The 21,240-nt window shown below is 42.9% G+C and overlaps 1 protein-coding gene across 2 annotated transcripts in view; it reads right to left on the reverse strand.

Annotated features, from left to right (window-relative positions):
• The window catches only part of UNC5C (unc-5 netrin receptor C), a 318,735-nt gene that overhangs the window by 34,365 nt on the left and 263,130 nt on the right, over window positions 1-21,240 (reverse strand). The window contains exons 7-9 of one of the 2 annotated variants that reach the window (XM_035111588.2): window positions 18,714-18,878; window positions 4,066-4,122; window positions 801-992 (exon numbers count right to left, since the gene is read on the reverse strand). In XM_035111588.2, the coding sequence (XP_034967479.1) occupies window positions 801-992; window positions 4,066-4,122; window positions 18,714-18,878 (414 nt within the window). The remainder of the gene's footprint in view (window positions 1-800; window positions 993-4,065; window positions 4,123-18,713; window positions 18,879-21,240) is intronic. The other variant, XM_060278455.1, reaches the window with a different exon arrangement.

Here is a 21,240-nt window from a genome sequence, read left to right on the forward strand (position 1 = left end):
ACTGCAGGGGATTGGAGCAGATGATCCCCATGGTCCTTCCAATTCAGTGATTTGGTGGATGAGGCCAAAGGACCATCTAGTCCAGCATTCTGTTCACACAAAGGCCAACGAGATGCACATGGGCAAGACCTGAGTGCAACAGTGCTCTCCCTGCTTGTGGTTCTTAGGAAATGGTATTCAGAGGCTCCAAGAGTGGAGGGAGAACATATCCATTATAGCCATTGATAGTCTTCTCTTCCATAAAGTTGTCTAATCCTCTTTTAAAAGATGGCCATTCAAGTTACTAGCTGTCACTAAACCTGGTAGAAAGATAAGTTTATACAGTGGTACCTCGGTTTAAGTACACAATTGGTTCCAGAAGTCTGTACTTAACCTGAAGTGTACTTAACCTGAAGCAAAGTTTCCCATTGAAAGTAATGGAAAATGGATTAATCTGTTCCAGATGGTCTACGGAGTACTTAACCTGAAGCGTATTTAACCCAAAATATGAGTGTAATTGGTTCTGGAAGTCCGTATTTAACCTGAAGCATACTTAACCTGAAGTGAACTTTTCCATTGAAATAATGGAAAGTGGATTAATCCATTCCAGACGGGTCCGTGGAGCGTACTGAAGCGTACTTAAACCAATGTATGACTGTACACACACACACACACACACACACACACACACACACACACACATTTTGATTCCTTATAGGGGGTCCTAGGTGCTAGGACCCCTTCAGGAAATGTACTGTAATTCACACGGCCCTAGAGATTGTCTTTTTATGCTCAATCTAAAAGGCCAAGGGGAAACTAACCTTGCCTCGCAGCTTTGATATTAACAGGCTGAAATCCACCATTTAGCGCTGAGGAGTCTATAATATCCGACTCAAAGTCCCGGTGGTTCTTCCTGTAGATGAATAATGCGACGATCACTGAAATAGCCAGGCACACGATCACGGCTATCACAATCCCGACATAGAGAGCTACGTCATCTGAATCAGGAGCAGCTGGGGGGAAAGTAGGTGGGTTGGGGCACAGAAGCATAAAGTATTAATTATGGTCTCAGGAATGTATGAAAGTGTACTTATACATTACTATCCTTTCCTACAGATGCATACTACCAGTTTTGTAGGCTAATTTAAAAACTACTTCAAAAACTCCCCACTTTTAGTAGATATTTATATTTATTAAAAAATAATTCTCATAGCTGTTTTCTAATTCTTCACCTATGTATCTCTCTTTCTTGTAAGGAGGTAGAATAACATACTGTTTATAACCGGATGAACAAGGCAAATTTAATCAAAAGAGGTATTCACCATAGCAGTTCATGGTGAAATTATCAATGCTAATTCATCAAGGCAATGTGATCATAAAACAGACTTTCTTTCTTCCTCCCTGCCCTTACACTGAACGTTTCACTTTTTACAAAGCAAGCCAACCTTAAACTAAACAAGTACAGAAAATGGCAGTCATCTTCCAAATCTGATGTTGATCAAGCATATTCCTTAAGGGAAACTTATATGCCAAAATTTCATGGCCTGAAAGGGGGCTTAAGAGCACATAACTGTGCCTTCAGTTAGTTGCAAAGTTTCCATCAAGATATTCAATGTGATTGCTTGTGTAGTTTAGAATTCCCCTGCATACATATACAGATATCCAGGCACAGCCCTATGATTAGACAGAGTGAGGCAGCTGCTTCAGGCAGCAGATACTGAGGGGTGAGGAGGAGACACAGTTGTGAGTGCCATGTGGCCTGCCCTCTACCCTTTACGCTAGCTGGCTGACCTCAATCGCAGGTGAAGATACTTTCTGTTCACCAGTACTGTAGTAAGATCAAACTGCCAACCCAACTGGTTTCTGTATGTCCCATTGGGAAAAGTGTCATCTTGTCCTTCACCTTAGGCAGCAAGATGGCTTGAGTTGGCCCTGCAGATCTCCCTTGTCTGCAGTAAACAAGCTAGCAATCCACGCCAGGATCCACATATGTGGAGAATTGCCCCCTCTATTCAAGGGACAAGGAAAGCTCCATGGGCGCTCTCATGACTAAGGAGCTGTGGGTACACTGCTGCTGAATAGCACAGTATGCTTCCTCTAAAGCAAGGTTGGGGAACCTATGGCCCTCTAGATGGTGTTGGGCTCCAGCTTTCATGCATAGCACAATAGGAATGCTTGGTTCAGCAGAACATCTGCTAAATTGTAGGCTAATCACAACGGAAAGCTCACAGTTTCCCAATGGCAGCCCTAAAGTGGACCAGCCATTATGGAAGCTCTGTAACACACCAGGAACCTGATGGAAAGTGTCGCACAACTGACAAAGAAATGTTTCCTACAGGCTCCTAATCAACAATAAATATAATATAAAAATAACTGTTTTTTTTAAAAAAAGCTCTTTTTCAAGACTTTGACTTGAAAGCGATCTTGGGATTTAAGGCCCCCTCCCGCATTTATAAGCAAATGGATAGAATTCAAGGGTTTGCCATCTGCCAAGCAGAGGAAGCCTACAGCAGTTGCCCAAAAGAATTAGGAAAGGCTCAAGAGTTTCTCCAGCCTCCAGTGTGGGCTGACAGCGACAATCCAGTCAAATGTCGCCATGGCTTGAAACACATACTGGACTTAACTCTGGGGATGGAGTCTGAACTATGTGCACAAAGCAGGGTAATACTAGCTGAAGGACTGCCTTTCTGCCCTGTGCATCTGTCCATGCATTAATAGTGTTTGAAGGTTCTTCTTCAACCCTCTGAAGTGAGGTGTCTGGCAACCGGTGGCAAAGTCTTTTGAAGCTAATGTGTTCTAGCTCTAGAACGCTCTGCGTACTTTAATGTCTTATCAGCAAAAGTTTGGTCTCTCTGTGTGTTCTTGGATCATGCCTCATGGTTCTGCTCTAAATGTGGCTTTACGCTGTTGTGATTCTTTTACTTTTAATGTACAGGACAACTTTTTAAACAGAAGGGCAGAGTTAATACTGACTCAACAAGAAAGAAAGCAATGTACAGAACACATCTGAGTGTCCAGAATGTTTCACATAAGATTATCCCATGAACCCTTACAACAACTCTGTAACATAGGACTCCATATTGGGGCAAAAGCTTAGAAACAGTTGTTTGCCTATTAGCTCCATATTGGGGCAAAAGCTTAGAAACAGTTGTTTGCCTACCAAGTTCACAGCTGAACTGAGCTAGAATTTCCCAGCTTACTCATTTTGCTACATTTATTCTCAGAATTCAGTACAGATTCAAGTGCTATAAAAACCTCTAAAAGCAAGCCAGGATTTTCAGTAGTTCTCCTGAGGGAGCCTGTCCAGCTTGTGAGAATTTTCACTATCTGCTTGTAACACATCTCCTTTGCTAATCCCAGTGTAATACTTAATGCCACTCTTTGCACATACCCTCCCTCAAGGTATCTTTCCAAAAGGCTTAAGTATGTAACACAAATTTGATGCACAGTTTTGATGTAGAGAGGGACAAAAATCCCAGCATTATTATTTTTAAGCAGGCTATGATTAGGAAATACAAACACATCAACAATGTTTTTTTTTAGCAAGCCACTTTGCATTCTTTCTGTATAAAGACAACACTTTTCTTAAAAAAGAAAAGAAAAGGGAAAACACACTTTTTTGTTCTTTGTTTCCTTTAAACTCCCCAACAGAGCTGAAAATGGAGAAATCTCCAAGAAGGAATGATCAAGTTCAATTTACTCTGTGCTAATGGAATTTAAAGGCTCCGTTTTGCAAATGTTGCCACTTATTTTATTCAGTCTTCTCAAACAAGAGCAGAAGCAAAATCTGCCAACCATATAGTGCCTCTTGCAAGTTTCCCTTCCTTAATACAAATCACATGTTTGCAGCCATGTTATGCTTCCTGTTCTCTGGCTTCTGTGGGGATCTGAATACACTTCTCTCAGTCTCTTGCTTCCACATGTTTTTCTGCCATCCTTTTCTCATCCCATTATCTACACTGGTTTCTTTACTGTAGCAGCCAATACACGTCTTTAAAGCTAGCAAAACACATACAAGTTAGGCTGAAAGTAAATCTTGGAAGTAGGAAATTGGTATCTAAGAACATAATATCAAACAACACTTACAAGAAAATCCATATTCATTCTGGGTTCTCTGTTCGGTTGAAATAGGGTAAATGAAACCTTTAAAAGAAAAAAAAGATGGGAACAAAATCAAATTAACAAAGGGAGCTTTTTTAAAACCAAAAACCAAAAAACCAAACAACACATGAAGAATGGTTTAATTTAAAAAGAAAAAAAGGGAAAGGAAAGGAAACCCATGGTATTTTAAAATTCTGATTCAGCACACTATTATAATTTTGCATCTCCTGTCTGCTCAGGAGCCTCACTAAGAATTAATAAGTAGGCAGATTGAATTTCAGAGCCAAAAATCGGTCTCGAGTCACTAACTTTGGAGTGCTTAAAGTCTTTCTTTTATTGAGCATAAACTCTAATGGATCTAATTTATTTCAGACATCAAGGGTCATTAGCATATGGAAAGTATTCTTCCCCCCAATCCTTACCATATGCTTTAATTCCCAGGACATGTTCAGTGGGGCTCTAAACAGTTTTTTTTATTTAATTATAGTAGCTTGCTGTTGGCCTAATAGAACTGAAAGAGGCCTGCCGTCATTGGTCAGAGGTTAAATACCCATTTACAGAGAGCTCAGCCCACACAAAAGCCTCATTCCCCCTGCCCACCCTCTCCCCTAGATTTCCGGGGAATGGTTTTAACCTCCCCTTTAATAGAAATCCAATAGGAATTCTCCAGGGAGCAAGCAATTTGCCAGAGTTGGAAATGGAATGTGTTCCATTTGAGATCATTAGAAAATCAATAGGAGCCTTGAGATTGTAAAGTAATTTATTTTAGATTTTGAAGGCTTTGTGTAATATTGACAAAATCATTGCACAATTCACATTTTTTTATCCTAGAGACAAATAGCAAATAAAGTGACTTTCTTCCTGATTTCCTGTGATAATTCAATGCTTCTAGGCAATCTGCCCTGTGACTCCTGCGACAGAGAAAAGCTGTTGTTGTTGTTACTTTGTGCCAATACAGACACGGTTATTTGGAAGTAAGTTCCTGCTGAGACCAATAGGACTTACTCCCAGGCAAACATGATTAGGACCAGGGCGCCAGCTAGAGTGAATTTGACCCCACTTGTGTTTCACAAAATAACCCGTTCCTAGAAAAACACTGCAATGTTGGGCGCGTGGGAAATAAAATGTCTGCTAGAAGTAGCTACCATTTCTACATGTACATCTCAACTCCTGGACTCTAAAATATGGGCCCAGGTGGCGCTGTGGGATAAACCACAGAGTCTAGGGCTTGCTGATCAGAAGGTCGGCGGTTTGAATCCCTGCAACGGGGTGAGCTCCCGTTGCTCGGTCCCAGCTCCTGCCCAGCTCCTGCCCACCTAGCAGTTCGAAAGCACATCAAAGTGCAAGTAGATAAATAGGGACCGCTCCAGCGGGCAGGTAAACAGTGTTTCCATGCACTGCTCTGGTTCGCCACAAGCAGCTTTGTCATGCTGGCCACATGACCCGGAAGCTATCTGTGGACAAACGCCGGGTCCCTCGGCCTATAGAGCGAGATGAACGCCACAACACCAGAGTCGGACACGACTGGACCGGATGGTCAGGGGCCCCTTTACCTTTACGCAACTTCAAATGAGTGGATCAAGAAACAATTCAAACAAAGCAATACTAAATGGAAGACATGGTGTTTTGTGTAAGGTAAAGGAACTGTAAAAGATACTGCAATATGTAAGAATTAAAATTTTATGTAGCTAGAGATACCTTCTGAGCTCCCTGTCTATTGAGATCAAGCAGGAAACTTCACTGTACGCTTTTTGTCACCTGCTAAAACATTCTTGTTTAGGTAAGTCAACCCAGATGCTTAGAAAGTTGAGGTAACTGTAAAATGTTTTAGTATTTTAATAAAAAAAATTCCTTCAGTAGCACCTTAAAGACCAACTAAGTTTATATTTTGGTATACCAAAATATAAACTTAGTTGGTCTTTAAGGTGCTACTGAAGGAATTTTATTATTATTATTATTTTGCTTCGACTCAGACCAACACGGCTACCTACCTGTAATTAGTATTTTAACTTTTGTTTGTTTGGTTATGAATTTTTCTTGAATTTATTGTTTTATCTTTTCTTGCTTTGAGGGGTTTTCTTTTTACAAGCAAGTGGTTTATAAATTTTATGAAACAAGCGCATTGTACACACCTTTTTAGCTTTGGCCGCACTTCTCAAGCATGTGTTTTCCTGACTATCACTTGCAATCCCATAACAGTCCACCATTTTCAGCCTCAGAACACCATGAATATGTTAGTGGAAATAAGCAAAGTGAACAAAAGAACGGACTTGGCTTCTCAACTTTACACTCTGACCCTTTCACCTGTGAATAATTCTATTTCCCAGTCAATACTGCAGAAAAGCGAAAGCTCGAAGGCTGTGGCTCAGTGCACATGGTTTGCATGCAAAACGCCTGAGGTTCAATGCACAGCAACTTTAGGTATGGCTGGGAAGGAAGCCTGTCTGATACATTGGAGAGCTAGTGCCAGTCAGTGTTGACAATACTGAGTTGGATGGACCAATGGCCTGACTCGGTATAATCGGCTTCCTACATTGCAACGGTGATAGTGCCGCAAGGGTGACAGAGTGAAATTAGATCACTATGAGACCCAAGAGTTGCTTCTAAACTCTCAGTAGATTGAATGCTAATGTCTGGGATTTGTCTCTTTCCATACATACTTCCTGTTATTGGGTTTGGCTTCTTATTCATGAAAAGGCTTAACCATTCCAAAACTTAGATTTGCTTTCGGATTCCAAACTGATTCACATTACTCCCACACAAAGTGCCAACTTGAATGGCTTCCAAAGGGAATGGACAAATTCTTCGAAGATAAGGTTATCAATATCTAATAGGCATGGTGGCCATATAATGCCTCCAGTGTGAGAGGCAGTATGTCTCTGAATCTCAGTCGCTGGGAATCACATGCAGGGAGAGTCCCATACGCATCTGGTTGGCTGCTGTTAGAGCAGGATGGTGGACAACATGGCCCATTGGCCTGATCCAGCAGAGCCCTTAGGTCAGGCATCCCCATATTCGGCCCTCCAGCTGTTTTGGGACTACAATTCCCATCATCCCTGACCACTGGTCCTATTAGCTAAGGATGATGGGAGTTGTAGTCCCAAAACAGCTGGAGGGCCAAGTTTGGGGATGCCTGCCTTAGGTTTTTATGAGGGGTGTGCATCATGTGGAAAGTATCAACGTGGCAGGCAGATAGTTCACAAAGTCCTGTTCACTAGCCATCGACTGTAATGTGAAGTGATGTATTGCCATATGAAAGAGCCATTATAGGGTCATCCTATGCCAATTCAGCTACAATACCTTGAGCTCAATCCAGCACACCATAGGCCCAGTGCCCACACGCAGAATGATTCCACAAAGCCAAAGAAAGCCTTGATTCAGCTCTCCATCTTCAGAGTTTGTGCATGGGCACTCAGTGGGTGTTATGCACAAGTCTCTAATTCCCTATAATGATATGATGCTCTGAATATCCACATGCATGTGCCACAGGGAAAGGTGGCAACACAACTATATGGGATGCCCCATGTAAATCCCTCTGTGCTCTAAACATAGCAGACTGGGTCGAGCCCTTCCATTTTCAGGGAGGTCAGCTCACACATTTGGCTGAGAGCTACCCAGCATTCGAGTGGTCAAGTGATGTCAGATCTTGTGATGCAACCTCAACATAAGACTAAGGGTGGGGTGACCATGTAGCACAAACCACTACCACTAAGTGTAAATGGTGATTTTGCAGCTTTCTGTGTGATTAGGAAGAAATAACTCTACTTCAGTATATGTTGTTTATACGTATCAACTGAACGCAGGTATTTTGAAAAAAATGCTCATGGGCAATAAACATCCCTCACGACTGTTTATAATACAAACACTTTTGAGAATAGGAATTTACTTTAAATCAGAAACTTTTGTACTTTTCTGAAATTACATTTTAATTCAGAATATTAATAGGTTTGGGAGGGGCAAGGAAATTATTTGGGGGACACAAACAACCGGCGTTTGGTGTCAACTGCTTTTTAAGATGTGAGCCTGGCCATCTCTCTTTAGGGTTTTTTGTTTTTTTTTAATGCTTGCCAATCTGATCTTCCATATAATAAGAAAGGACATTTTCTTCAGATAATGAGGCAAATCTGCTGAGATTAGTACCTGCAATAATGAAAAATGACTTTTCTCCCAGCTTCAAAGTGAGAACAGTGCAAAGCAGGGATTTGTAGTCTCTCCTCCTTGATCTATTTTGCTCACAGTATCAGCACTGCAGCATGGCAAGTACCTGAGGGACTTCAACTATCATTGCCACATTTCTTTACTAGGGTAAATGTAGAAAAAAAAAGTGCTGCTGAATTTGACTCCACAATAGTTTCTGGCTCTGTTGATCTGTGCCTGGAGCAGCTGGTGTCACAGTCGGTAACTTGCTTTGAGGGGGAAAAAAAGTAATTTAAGATGCCTCAAGTGGCTTTTGATGAAACAAAAAAAAATTATTTTCAAAGGTTCTATCAGTGTTTGTTGCTAACTTCTTGTGTGTTTACTGTAGGAATAGTTAAAGTGCTGTTAGTACAACGCTTAGATTCTCCCTTGCATTTAAATGAACATCTCAAATTATTTGGAGGGATGGGAATTATTCATTCCAGTTTTAGGAAGGAAAAAGTAGGGCACAACTAGACTTAAGGCTCTGTTGAAACTTCCATTATCATTTATGGGTCCCACCCCTCTCCTCCCAATACTGACAATGGTTTTTCTAAAATCCATTTCTGGCTCTATTTCCAGTTCTCAACTTTGTAGCACTGAGAGCTCATAGTGAAAATGACATGATCATAGAATCATAGAGTTGGAAGAGACCACAAGGGCCATCCAGTCCAACCCCCTGCCAAGCAGGAAACACCATCAAAGCATGGTCAAAGCAATGTAGAAATTGTGGTATGGTTGTGGGCGGCACACCCAACAAAGGCTCAAGTACCTGCAGTGAAATCTCATGAGCAAAAAGCAAATCATGATGGAGATTGTAGTAGGGATTTTTTCCTCCTAGTAAGCCAAATTAACCGGAAACTTAAATGCCTCTTGGCATTTAGTATGCAGGTCGACATCCAATGTCACACCAGCAGACTTCCACTCATGAAATAGTATTTCCCTTCCCAATTCTCACCTTTGCGGGCACCGATTAAAAACAACAACACACCATTGGTTTGGAGTGTTGGAGGCTGGTAATTATAGGTATCACAGTGCTTGTGGAAGAGGAATTTAACCCTCATTCAGTCCTAAGATGAAAGTTAAATTTATTGCCTATGACTGCTGCATTTCCAATAATTATCAGCTCCTCCCCCAATCTGATATTTGCATTGAAAAAACTGAACTTTAAATGCAAAGGATCGTTTCTAGTTTGACCTCAAGCATAGCAACATTTGGCACAAAATGCAGCAGCGAAGTATCAGAAGAAAAAGCTCACATTATGGGGGGAACTATTTCTTTCTGGTAGCCACTGGAACGAACTCTCCCAGTGAAAACTAGGTGTGTGCAAGGTAGGGGCAAATCATTTCAACATGCATTTGTTTTCATTTTTAAAACCTCTATGTGTTTCATTTCTTATTCTACAACAGCATTTGTCCTGTGGCGAAGTTCACCCATTCACAAAATTCCAATTCATTTTCATTCCCCACTGATTACAACAGGAGACCCAGGTGCTTTCATGATGTCTGTAACTTTGGTGATGCCAAATAACTTGCAATGCCTATAGCTTGGCTGAGAGTCCTGGAAGACCTGCTCCCTGCCCTGCAGACCTTTCCCACCTAGCCTGGAAGGGCAGGGCCCTGACTGACTCCAGCGACAAAAGCTAAGGCTGCTGAACAGACTCTTTGATTATTTTAGATCTTGTTGTGATTTATATGGAAATTGTTCAATTCGCTTGTGTAATTTTATTTTATTTTGTTTATGACTACTTTTGTTATATTGTAGTTATGTTTTTTCCATGTTGTAAGTTTCATCAAGCATGGAACTGTGGAAAGGCACCATACAAATAAAATTACCGGTATGTATGTATGTATGTGGGACCCAGGTGGCGCTGTGGTTAAACCACTGAGCCTAGGGCTTGCTGATCAGAAGGTCGGCGGTTTGAATCCCTGTGACGGGGTGAGCTCCCATTGCTCGGTCCCAGCTCCTGCCAACCTAGCAGTTCGAAAGCACGTCAAAGTGCAAGTAGATAAATAGGAACCGCTACAGCGGGAAGGTAAACGGCGTTTCCATGTGCTGCTCTGGTTTGCCAGAAGCAGCTTTGTCATGCTGGCCACATGACCTGGAAGCTATACGCCGGCTCCCTCGGCCAATAATGCGAGATGAGCGCGCAACCCCAGAGTCGGTCACAACTGGACCTAATGGTCAGGGGTCCCTTTACCTGTATGTATGTATGTATGTATGTATGTATGTATGTATGTATGTATGTCTTCCATTCAATCAGCATGAAATTTTCAGGCATTCTTACAACCCAATTTCTGACATGCCCAATTTCAGTCATATATGGAGAAGGGAACCCATTTAAAGTACTTTTGAAAGACACAAAGAATAAAATGCTATTTAAAATCTCATATATGTTTGGTCCAAGTCCTGGACTCATAGCACCAATCCATGGTGACTAGATCAAATAACACCACAGCAAATATCCTCCTTTCTCTTTCCCTGAAACCTCAAGCTGATTGGTTGTTACCCAGGGTTAACAAAAACAAAACAAAGGAATCCATAAATGCCCACTCTGAACTCCTTCCCTTCAGTTCATTTTTTTCCTGAACGCAAAACCCTAATGAAAACTCACAAGAAAGCACGAGACAGGTTATTATGGGAAATAAGGAATTGCCAATTACAGCTATACTGAAGTTATAGCGAACCTTCAAAATCGAGACAATTGTCCCAATGCCAAGCATGTTTCTCTGGAAATTTGGAATTTCAACAATGGAAGAGCATTCCAATGAATGTCCCCACCCCACAAGAGTTCAACATGAAATCTGAATCCCGGTGAAAGTTCAGCACAACATGGCTTACATCTATTAATTTCATGCCTGAAGTTGCAATAAGTCAAGTTTGCTGTATACAATGCAGTACTATATTGTCGCTTTGAGGTCTCTCTTCTGATAATGGACACATGGCTCCAAAAGAAAGTTACATTAATTGGATATTAAGCAAGTTGTCAGACCGCAGTGGGGATCTGGGATAGTGCAAATAAAGGTGTTTCTGTTAAGGCATCAGTTATAGAGCTCTATGGGCTGCAGAAAGACGGAATGGATAATGTTTTCAGGGTAACTCCTAGTAGGATTTTTAAACATTTTTATTAACATCCTATATTAAGTTTTTGTAAGATTTATGTGGCATGCAGGACAGCTGTTGTTCATTCTAAATGTCTATCTTGGGGACCAGAGCCTGAGCTTTTATTTAGTGCAGTCAGATTTCAATAAATCAAGTTCTAAAGCACACTACTAGACCTACCCATCCTCTTTAGTAGATTCTGCATGGATCTTTCCATACTCTATTTTAGTTATAGTGACACTGCTATACCATTTACTTATGACCATAATGTTATATCAGTTTTTTTTCCTTTTAAATCTAGATGACACACAGACTTAGGCTGCTATCTGGCTCATATTATTTCCTCTTCCACCTTTGATAGCCAGTAGGGAAATTTTACATGCATGCATTTAAATTTACAGTGGTACCTCTGGTTATGAACGCTTCCAGTTACGAAAGCTTCCGGTTATGAGCTCCGCTAACCTGGAAGTGGCTGCTCCTGGCTGTGAACTTTGCCCCAGGATATGAATGGAAATTGCACGCCGGAGGCCCCATTAGCAAAAGTACACCTCAGGATAAGAACGGTTTCAGCTTAAGAACGGACCTCCGGAATGAAGAGCGCCGCTCGAGTGCTGTCCCTAAGCTCCTCGAGCGGCACCATCCGTATCGGCGCCGTGCATGCACTGTTCGTATCGGCACCCCGCATGTGCCGCCGGTTCAGCCCTGCCCCTGTGGACGGTTCAGCCCGCCCCTCGACACCCCCCCCACAAGTGCCAGAGAGCCTTCCTTCGCCACTGTGTACAAGTTCTCATTCATTTAGCACATCTGATTCCTAAAAGCCACATAGATCAGCTCAGCAGTACTGACAGCATAGGCCAGGCATCCCCAAACTGCGGCCCTCCAGATGTTTTGGCCTACAACTCCCATGATCCCTAGCTAACAGGACCAGTGGTCGGGGAAGATGGGAATTGTAGTCCAAAACATCTGGAGGGCTGAAGTTTGGGGATGCCTGGCATAGGCTTTGCATCCCAAAGGTCCCAGGCTCAATCCCTGGCATTTCAAGGCAGAACTGGGATAGAAGCTTTGGAGCAGGCATCCCCAAACTTCAGCCCTCCAGATGTTTTGGACTACAATTCCCATCTTCCCCGACCACTGGTCCTGTTAGCTAGGGATCATGGGAGTTGTAGGCCAAAACATCTGGAGGGCCGCAGTTTGGGGATGCCTGCTTTGGAGAATGATAGCCAGTCAAAGGTAGCATTGAGCTACATTGAGTTGGGGAATCTCCAGTCCATGGGCTGGATTCTGCCTGTAAGGTGTCCGAAGTTGATCCACCAGCCCTTTCTTGGCAAACCACACCTACCTGCCCCACACCTGATGTCATATGTGATGTCAAGTGTAGGACAGGCATCAATGTTGCTTCAAAGGAACCTGGGAGCTTAAAGTGTGCTCCTGAGTGCTCCTTTGCTGGAGCCAGGTGTTTCCACCACCCATTAACTGATGCACAGGTTGAATAGACTTTGCACCAGGAGCAGGAAGAGTATTGCTGATAAAATGAAGGAAAAGCAGCTTCATCAAAAGTTTGAAATGAAACTGCTCCCTCCTTCTGCAGCCAGTGTGCCTTCAAAGAGGCTCATCGCCTGACATCATTATGTCAGGTGAGTGCCTGGAGGCAGTTGGAGGATGGATGGCAGCTAACAGATTGAGGATGAATCCTGACAACACAGAAGTACTGTTTTGGGGAGACTGGGGGCGGGTGGGTGTGGGGTATTCCCTGCTCCTGAATGGGGTAACTGTGCCCCTGAAGGACCAGGTGCGCAGCCTGGGAGTCATTTTGGACTCCTAGCTGTCCATGGAGGTGCAGGTTAATTCTGTGTCCAGGGCAGCTGTCTACCAACTCCATCTGGTATGCAGGCTGAGATCTTATCTGCTCGCAGACTGTCTCGCTAGAGGTTGGTGCATGCTCTAGTTATCTCTCGCTTGGACTACTGCAATGCGCTCTACGTGGGGCTACCTTTGAAGGTGACCCAGAAACTGCAATTAATCCAGAATGCGGCAGCTGGACTGGTGACTGGGAGTGGCCGCCGAGACCATATAACACTGGTTCTGGGAGATCTGCATTGGCTCCCAGTATGTTTCTGAGCACAATTCAAAGTGTTGGGTGCTGACCTTTAAAACCCTAAATGGCACTGGTCCTGTATACCTGAAGCAGCGTCTCCACCCCCATCGTTCAGCCCGGACAATGAGATCCAGTGCCGAGGGCCTTCTGGCAGTTCCCTCATTGCAAGAAGGCAGGTTACAGAGAACCAGACAGAGGGCCTTCTCAGTAGTGGCACCCGCCCTGTGGAACACCCTCCCATTAGATGTCAAGGAAATAAGCAGCTATCCTATTTTTAAAAGACACCTGAAGGCGCCCTGTTTAGGGAAGTTTTTAATGCTGTATTGTTTTTAACACTCGATTGGGAGCTGCCCAAAGTGGCTGGGGAAACTCAGCCAGATGGGCATGGTATAAAATTATTATTATTATTATTATTATTATTATTATTTCATCTACTGGTGTTATTTGGTCCATGATGGTTAGGGATGAGAAAATTTTCACCTGCTGAGAGGGGGGAAGTTCTCCACCCTTGATTGAACTAGATCAGGCACCCCCAAACTTCGGCCCTCCAGATGTTTTGGACTACAATTCCCATCATCCCTGACCACTGGTCCTCTTAGCCAGGGATCATGGGAGTTGTAGGCCAAAACATCTGGAGGGCTGCAGTTTGGGGATGCCTGAACTAGATGGACCAATGTTACAATGTCTTTATCTAATAGCTTCCCATATCCAAGCCCTTGTTCAACCACTATCACACATGTGTCCATACAACAGAAGGGGTAGGAGTAGATTGTGGACCTGGTCCAATAAGGCAAATCTGACACAGAAGTAAATTATGTTAGTACAGAAACATGTTGCCCCCATGGATCTTTGTTTCCATGAACGCTTCCCTGCATATAATTTAGTGCTTGGGTGCCATATCAAGTGCAGAAAGCCCCTGTGTACATGTGCTCTGCATCTGGATGGGTTGGGAATGTGATTATGCAGATAGACAGGTATATTCAGAGTGACTTATTCCATTTTAATACAAAGGCTCATTTAATTCCTTTGTGCGCACTCAAGAGGGTTTCACCGTGATGATCTTCAAAGAACTCTATTTTATTTTTTGCTTTTTTAAAACAACAACAACAAAACAACAGCAGCAGCAGCAGCCTTCTTTCTTGCTTACTGCAAGCTAATCTGCTCAAGGGCTTGATAGGTTCACATCACTAATATAATGTCCTATAATCCATTATAGCTTTTAAAATAAGCACAGAGGGAATCTGAACACATATTGCATAGGAAAGGCCTGACATGTCCACTTAATTATGCAAGGCTATGTGTGTTGCCAGATTAACATTGTGTTGTAACATTACTACAACACAAAAGACAGAGTTGTTAAATTAACCTTTCTTTCCCCTCAAGGAACAGTTTGGAGGTCAATGTGCAAAACATAGAGAGGGCAGCTCCTGAAGAGCTATGACTAAATCCATAGCTCAAGATTTATGGGCAACCAGCCTGTTCCCCTGGTATGTGTGTGTGTTTTCATGTGTGTTACCCAAGCTACTGAAAAAGCAAACAAAACACAGCATCATAAACAGGACTCCCTGCTCTAACTTGGATGCATGTTTTAAAAAAGCATTTGCGCATTTTAAAGTGCTACCAGTCTGTATGCTAGTTAGTGGAGCATTAGGCTTCTTCATGCAACTATGGGTTTAATTTGGCCAGCAAGGAAGACTGAAGCAGTGGTTCACCTAGATTAACCTTTGCTGCAACCTGAGTGGTATTTTGGAATGGGAATCTGGACTAGTTTCAGTCTCACCTCTGACATACATAGTTACAGGTAGGTAGCCATGTTGGTCTGCCGTATTCAAAACAAAATTAAAAAAATTCCTTCCAGTAGCACCTTATTTGGTCTCTAAGGTGTTACTGGAAGGAATTTTTTTATTTTGCTCTGACATACAGTATTAGCAGTGGACTATATTGCAGGCTTGCTGTAAACTACTCTCTCTCTCAGGGACCCAAGTGGCACTGTGGGCTAAACCACTGAGCCTAGGGCTTGCTGATCAGAAGGTCGGCGGTTCGAATCCCTGTGGCAGGGTGAGCTCCCGTTGCTTGGTCCCAGCTCCTGCCGACCTAGCAGTTCGAAAGCACATCAAAATGCAAGTAGATAAATAGGAACCGCTATAGCGGGAAGGTAAACGGCGTTTCCATGTGCTGCTCTGGTTTGCCAGAAGCGGCTTTGTCATGCTGGCCACATGACCTGGAAGCTATACACCGGCTCCCTCAGCCAATAATGCGAGATGAGCGCGCAACCCCCCTAATGGTCAGGGGTCCCTTTACCTTTACTCTCTCTCTCAGCACAGCCCTCCAACCTGCAACTGAGATCTAACAGAGACTGGCACTGCAGGGTTTGCTGCAATCTCCAGAACAGGTTGTTGGGGTGACACCAGTACTCAGTTGTTCTTATTCAGACTATGCACTGGGTCATCCCTACACTTTTCATTTTATTAACTCCACAGCTATCTCTTTCTATTCAGTCCTGATGCACTGGTTTTTTCTAAACTGTTGATGTTTAATGCACATGAAAATATGGCACATGTAGAGGTAAATAAATGAACTCTTCCAGATGGCAGAAGGCCAGGCTTTTAATGTGCCTTACAACGCAGACAGTGGCTGAGGCCCAATTAAAGCCATTACAATAATTATTAAATTATTGTAAGGACTCCAGCTAGAAGAGGTTGTGTACTTGGGAGGCCTTTTCTAATAACAGCAGTTCTAAATTTTCACTACAGCTAGTTTTATTTTCCAATTCAGTCTTGCTGTCTCCCTCCCCCTCCCTCCCTCCCTCTCTCTCTGAAGGCACGCTGACTTAATGACTATTCATCCTTTCACGTTAGGGGGAAAATACTAACTACAGAATAAGAGAGTGTGTGTACTGGCAAGATCATTAGTCTGAATAAATGTGACAGCCAAGTTGCACCAGAAATACCACAGTTAGCGGTAAGCAGAAACTACAGCTTTGGGTGAAAAATACTATAATTATGAGGGTTTGAAGTAGGGAGAGGCTCAGGGAAAGCTCCACAGTTTTTATCCGCAAAGAAATCGATAGCAGTTCTGACTGCTTCTTTACACAGGAGTAGGGCTAGGTGAATGAAAGAGCTTATTGATTTGCCTGAGTGATGTTACTGTAGCAAATAATGGACTGGAAGAGAAAAGGCTTGTAAATACAAAGCAATGTGTTTTTTTTAGGATATCTGTATTTATTTATGCAGCTACATATCCCTGGCTGTGCATAAGAGGATTAACTTCTTCTATATGTGTATTCTATCACAAGTGCATTCCAGATGGCTAAGATCTTCCATTCACTATTACTACTACTTGGCCCAACATTACTCACCTTGCTTGTATCTGAGGAAGGATCTGAGCCCAAAGCCAGGCTCGTGAATTGGACCACGTCATGAAAGTTTCCATCCTATGGCTAATAATATAGGCGTGTATCCAATAGCATAAAAATCAATATACTACCTACATAATAGTGACATTCCTATAGGGCTCTTATTCTTCAGTCACACAGAAAATCTCCCCCCCCTCCAAAATATTTCTGCTTAAATTACTCTGCACGCACACAAAGGTGACACACAGCTGTCTAAATATAATCTGGCAGTAAAGCTCTGCTAGAAATGAAGGAGATCTATTTCCTTGCTAATTTGTCTTAATGGTCCATTCACACTAGCAGAGTTACATGTACATTATCTCTCACATGCATTATCTCTTCTATCTCCAAGACATACTGTCAGGAAATTAAGTTAAGAATAGATATTCCCCTGCCCCCCACTCAGTATTACAAAAATATGCTTCTTTCTAAAGTCATAAGCTCCTTGCCTCCCTTCCATACACTGATGAATTGGAGACAACTTTGCAAGATGGCTGACAAAAACAGGAAGGATATTGTCAGATAAGTATCACGTGGAATTTTATTACCTTTAAGGTAACTTGAACCAAATAGATTGTGAAGGCTTTTGAACAGTGGTTATATTTGGGCAGAAAAAGTTAATGTGTGTAGGCAATGTTCACTCTTATTATACCATTGCCATGGCCCAGTGAAAACTGTCCATTGTATACCTCCTATCAGTACAATCCTATGCATGTCTATTTGGAAGCTTGTTCAAAAGGTTTCGACTCCTGAATATATGAGCCTATCAGTGCACATTTACTTTGGAAGGGTTGTAGCTCAGTAGTAAAGCATGCACATTGCATGTTGAAGGGCCCAGTTTCAATCCCTGGTATATCCTGGGAATATTCCCTGCCTGAAATCCCAGAGAGCTGCTGGCTGTCAGTATGGAGAATCATGAGCTAGATCAGGGTTCCCCAAACTTGGATCTCCAGCTGGTTTTTTTGGTACTACAGTTCCCATCATCCCTGACCACTGGTCCTGCTAGCTAGGGATGATAGGAGTTGTAGTCCAGCAACAGCTGGAGACCCAGGTTTGGGAAACCCCGAGCTAGATGGAGCTGGTCTCACTTGGTGTACGGCGGCTTTTTGGATTCCTATTTGGAAGAAAATCCCACTTCGTTCAACGGGGCTTACTCCCTCATAAATGTGCTTAGGATTGTAGCCTAAATGAATATTTTACAAAACAAGTATTTAGGAACAGCAGCCAGCAGAAATCTAGTACCATGACTACAGTCTTTCTTTTAAAAAAAATCCTCATGCAGGACTAGACCCACACCAATCCCATACACTGAGCAGAAACTAGCATTTATCTAATAAGGTTTGGAACTTTAGCCCAACCAATCCCTAAAGGCACTTCCAGGCTGAGATTTGTTCAGGTTCCGGTTGCACTCAAGACCTAGAAGACACACAAGAACTTTGCCAGGTCTCATTCTAAAGCTTGCAAGTCCAAATCCCAGGAGGGAGAAAATAAGGTGAGGGGGATATCAGTACAGGTGGCAAAATAATATATATATATATATGTGAAGGATTTGCTGTTAAAACCCTCATGCAATTGTGCACAGTTTTTGAAAAGCATGGCCTCCCATGCCTTGCAAGCTTCATTCGAAATTCTTCCCAAATGGAGCACAGAGCAAGACTTGTTTCTGAAACTTCTGCCAAATGTTTTAAATGCAGGATTGTGGGTTTTCCACCCATCGCGTGCTGTCATAAAGCGGAGGGTCCTTTTTGGATCCACTCCAGCAATATAGTATGAGAATATTGAATCTTTAATTGTTTTTTCAGCAGGTTTTTTCTTCTTCTACAAATCACAATGCCAGTGTAGCTGCATCCATGTACTTCTACTTACTCTGCATACACAGGCCATCTGTGCAGTTCTTGGACTGTAAGACAAGGCCATCACAGTCTTTCCCCCCATTCTTTGGTGCTGGGGCCATGCATTCCCTCCTGCGCCAGTGGGTACACTCTGTTCCGCAGGTAGACCATTTACTCCACGGTGTCCACCTTCCATCTACTGTTCCAAAAAAAAGAGAGTCAAAATTAAAAAAAAAATCAATTTTGAAGGGGAGGGAGGCAAGAGGCAGAGATGCAAATAAAGACTTGTTTATAAAATCTTTAAAAACAAAACAAACCCAGATGCGAATCCGCTGTGCATGAAGAGTGGTACAACATTGGAGAAAGCTGATATTTTGTTTATCCACAATAAAGATCATGCAATATCAAGAGTATCTATTTTAGTCTGAAAATACTCTGAAGCCTATATTAAAGGGCTTCGTTTCAGTCTGTTTCTGGACCATTTGCCTTATTTGTTTAAGGAAAAGCCTAGTTTGTGGGGGTGCCATGCTGTAATGAAGTCTTACAGGGACATTAAATTCATATTGCTCAAGGACAGCGAATTCCACCCAGAAAACTGCTAGCGTATGTACACATGCAGCCCTTTCTATTCGACTGCTAACACCCTGATTCAGTGGACACTTCCAGATTTTCACTATTTGTTGGGTGGCATTTAATGCATCCCAGAAAATTCAGGTTGTGCAAACTCGGGTTGTACAACAAACCCTCTTCCAAATAAAAATCTGTACTTTTTACAGCAAAGAAAAGTGAAGGAGAATGTGGTGGGATAAGAATTGCTTGACACTGTGACATATAGCACCACTGCAAACAAACAGGAGGAAATCTAACAGCTAACACTGTGTAACAAACTTTGTGCTTAACATCCAATATGAAGCATATATGGAAGCAATCAGTGACTCTGATGTGGTCACTGACTTCATGATAAGGTTGAGCCCAACTATCCACAGTGATGACTTTCTGCTTTAACAAATGCTTGTAGTATGAGAAGCAGAAGTCTAATAGCAAGCTGCCAGGCTAACACTTTCATCATTAGAGTTTGTGTCACTCATTAGATTTAGTAATCCCGATTAGCTGCACCATAATTCTCACTTGCCACCCCATCCAAACACACAAGATTTGAGCACGGATGCAGAAGTGACACTCAATTTCCGACCCTCCTTGACCGCAAAACACTGTTGCCCTTAGGCTGTTTCCTCTGCCAAACATGCTCTCTGTTTCTTTTGCATACTTGGACAACATCAGCAGTGTCACAAGCAACTGAAGCACATAGGGAGATGGGAAGTTGGACACTTGCCCTCTCTTTGTCCATCATCTTAGAGCCCTCCATAGCTGTGCACTAGGGAGAGAGACACAGTGGTCTTTGAGATTTGTAGTATTCCAGGTGCTATTGCTTCAGTTACTATAACTATCAAGGGCCAGAAAGTCATGGTGACAGATGGGGAGGAAGACAGACCTTCCCATCCATGGGTGTAGACAGGGGGGGGGGGGCAGGAGGGGGCAGCTGCCCCCCCCTAGAAGCAAAAAATTATTGTATTTTACAGACCATAACCAATACTTTGCCCCTCCAAAAACTGAAGTGGAAAGGGCTTTGCTTTAGCAAGAGCAGCTCTCCACTTGCTGGGGGCGGGAACACAGCTGTAACAAAAACACATCAAATAAATAAAGCAAAGTGGCTACCAGTACTTAAGCAGTTAAGACAATGGAGCAGAATATCCCTTCAGGCAAGGTCCACCCTATTCACCCTATTGTTATTCAGTGGGAGTTGTTAATGGGCATTCAGGGATCGCATTAACAGTTCTATTGGCGATTTAATGAGGGTGCAGAGGATTCAATTTGACTTAAGGTGGCCCTGCAAGGCTAAAAGGAAGTGAATAAGAAGGGGGGGCTGTAGCTTTGATAGACACAGTGATGTTTATAAAAAGCATTGGTGTTCCAGTCTGCCCCTCCTCCTGCATCTGTATACTGTAAATCAGGGGTGGCCACCTCCCAAGAGACTCTGATCTACTCACAGAGTTAAAAACTGGGAGTGATCTACCCCCTTTTGGGGGGTTCAGGTCAAAGCTGTTGAGTTTTTTTAAGGAAGGGAAGCCCTGTTTTGGGGGGTTTAGGTCAAACTTGTTGAGCTTCTTTTAGGAGGGAGGGAGGCCCATTTTTGTTTAGGGCTTCGGGTCATAGTTCAGCTTTTTTTAGGGAGGAGGAAAAATTTGGGTGAGCTTTTTTTAGGGGTGCCAGTGATCTAGCAGTGATCTACCACAGACATCCAGTGATCTACTGGTAGATCACAATCTACCTGTTGGACGTGCCTGCTGTAAATCAAGCAGAGAGAAAGCTGCTTACAAGGCTCCTGTACAGGTGTACCGGTATCTTCCTCTTGCTGCAGAGTTCTCGCATCACAGCGTCACCCAGAGGCACCCACAAATGTGAGTTATCCCTCTCTCTATTTCTTCCTTCCTTTCCTCCCTCTTCCATCCTCAATAAAATACTGGGGGGGGGCAGATAAGCCCCACATAGAAAGCCCATCA

Source organism: Zootoca vivipara, chromosome 9, assembly GCF_963506605.1.
Source record: "Zootoca vivipara chromosome 9, rZooViv1.1, whole genome shotgun sequence".
Taxonomy (NCBI): domain Eukaryota; kingdom Metazoa; phylum Chordata; class Lepidosauria; order Squamata; family Lacertidae; genus Zootoca; species Zootoca vivipara.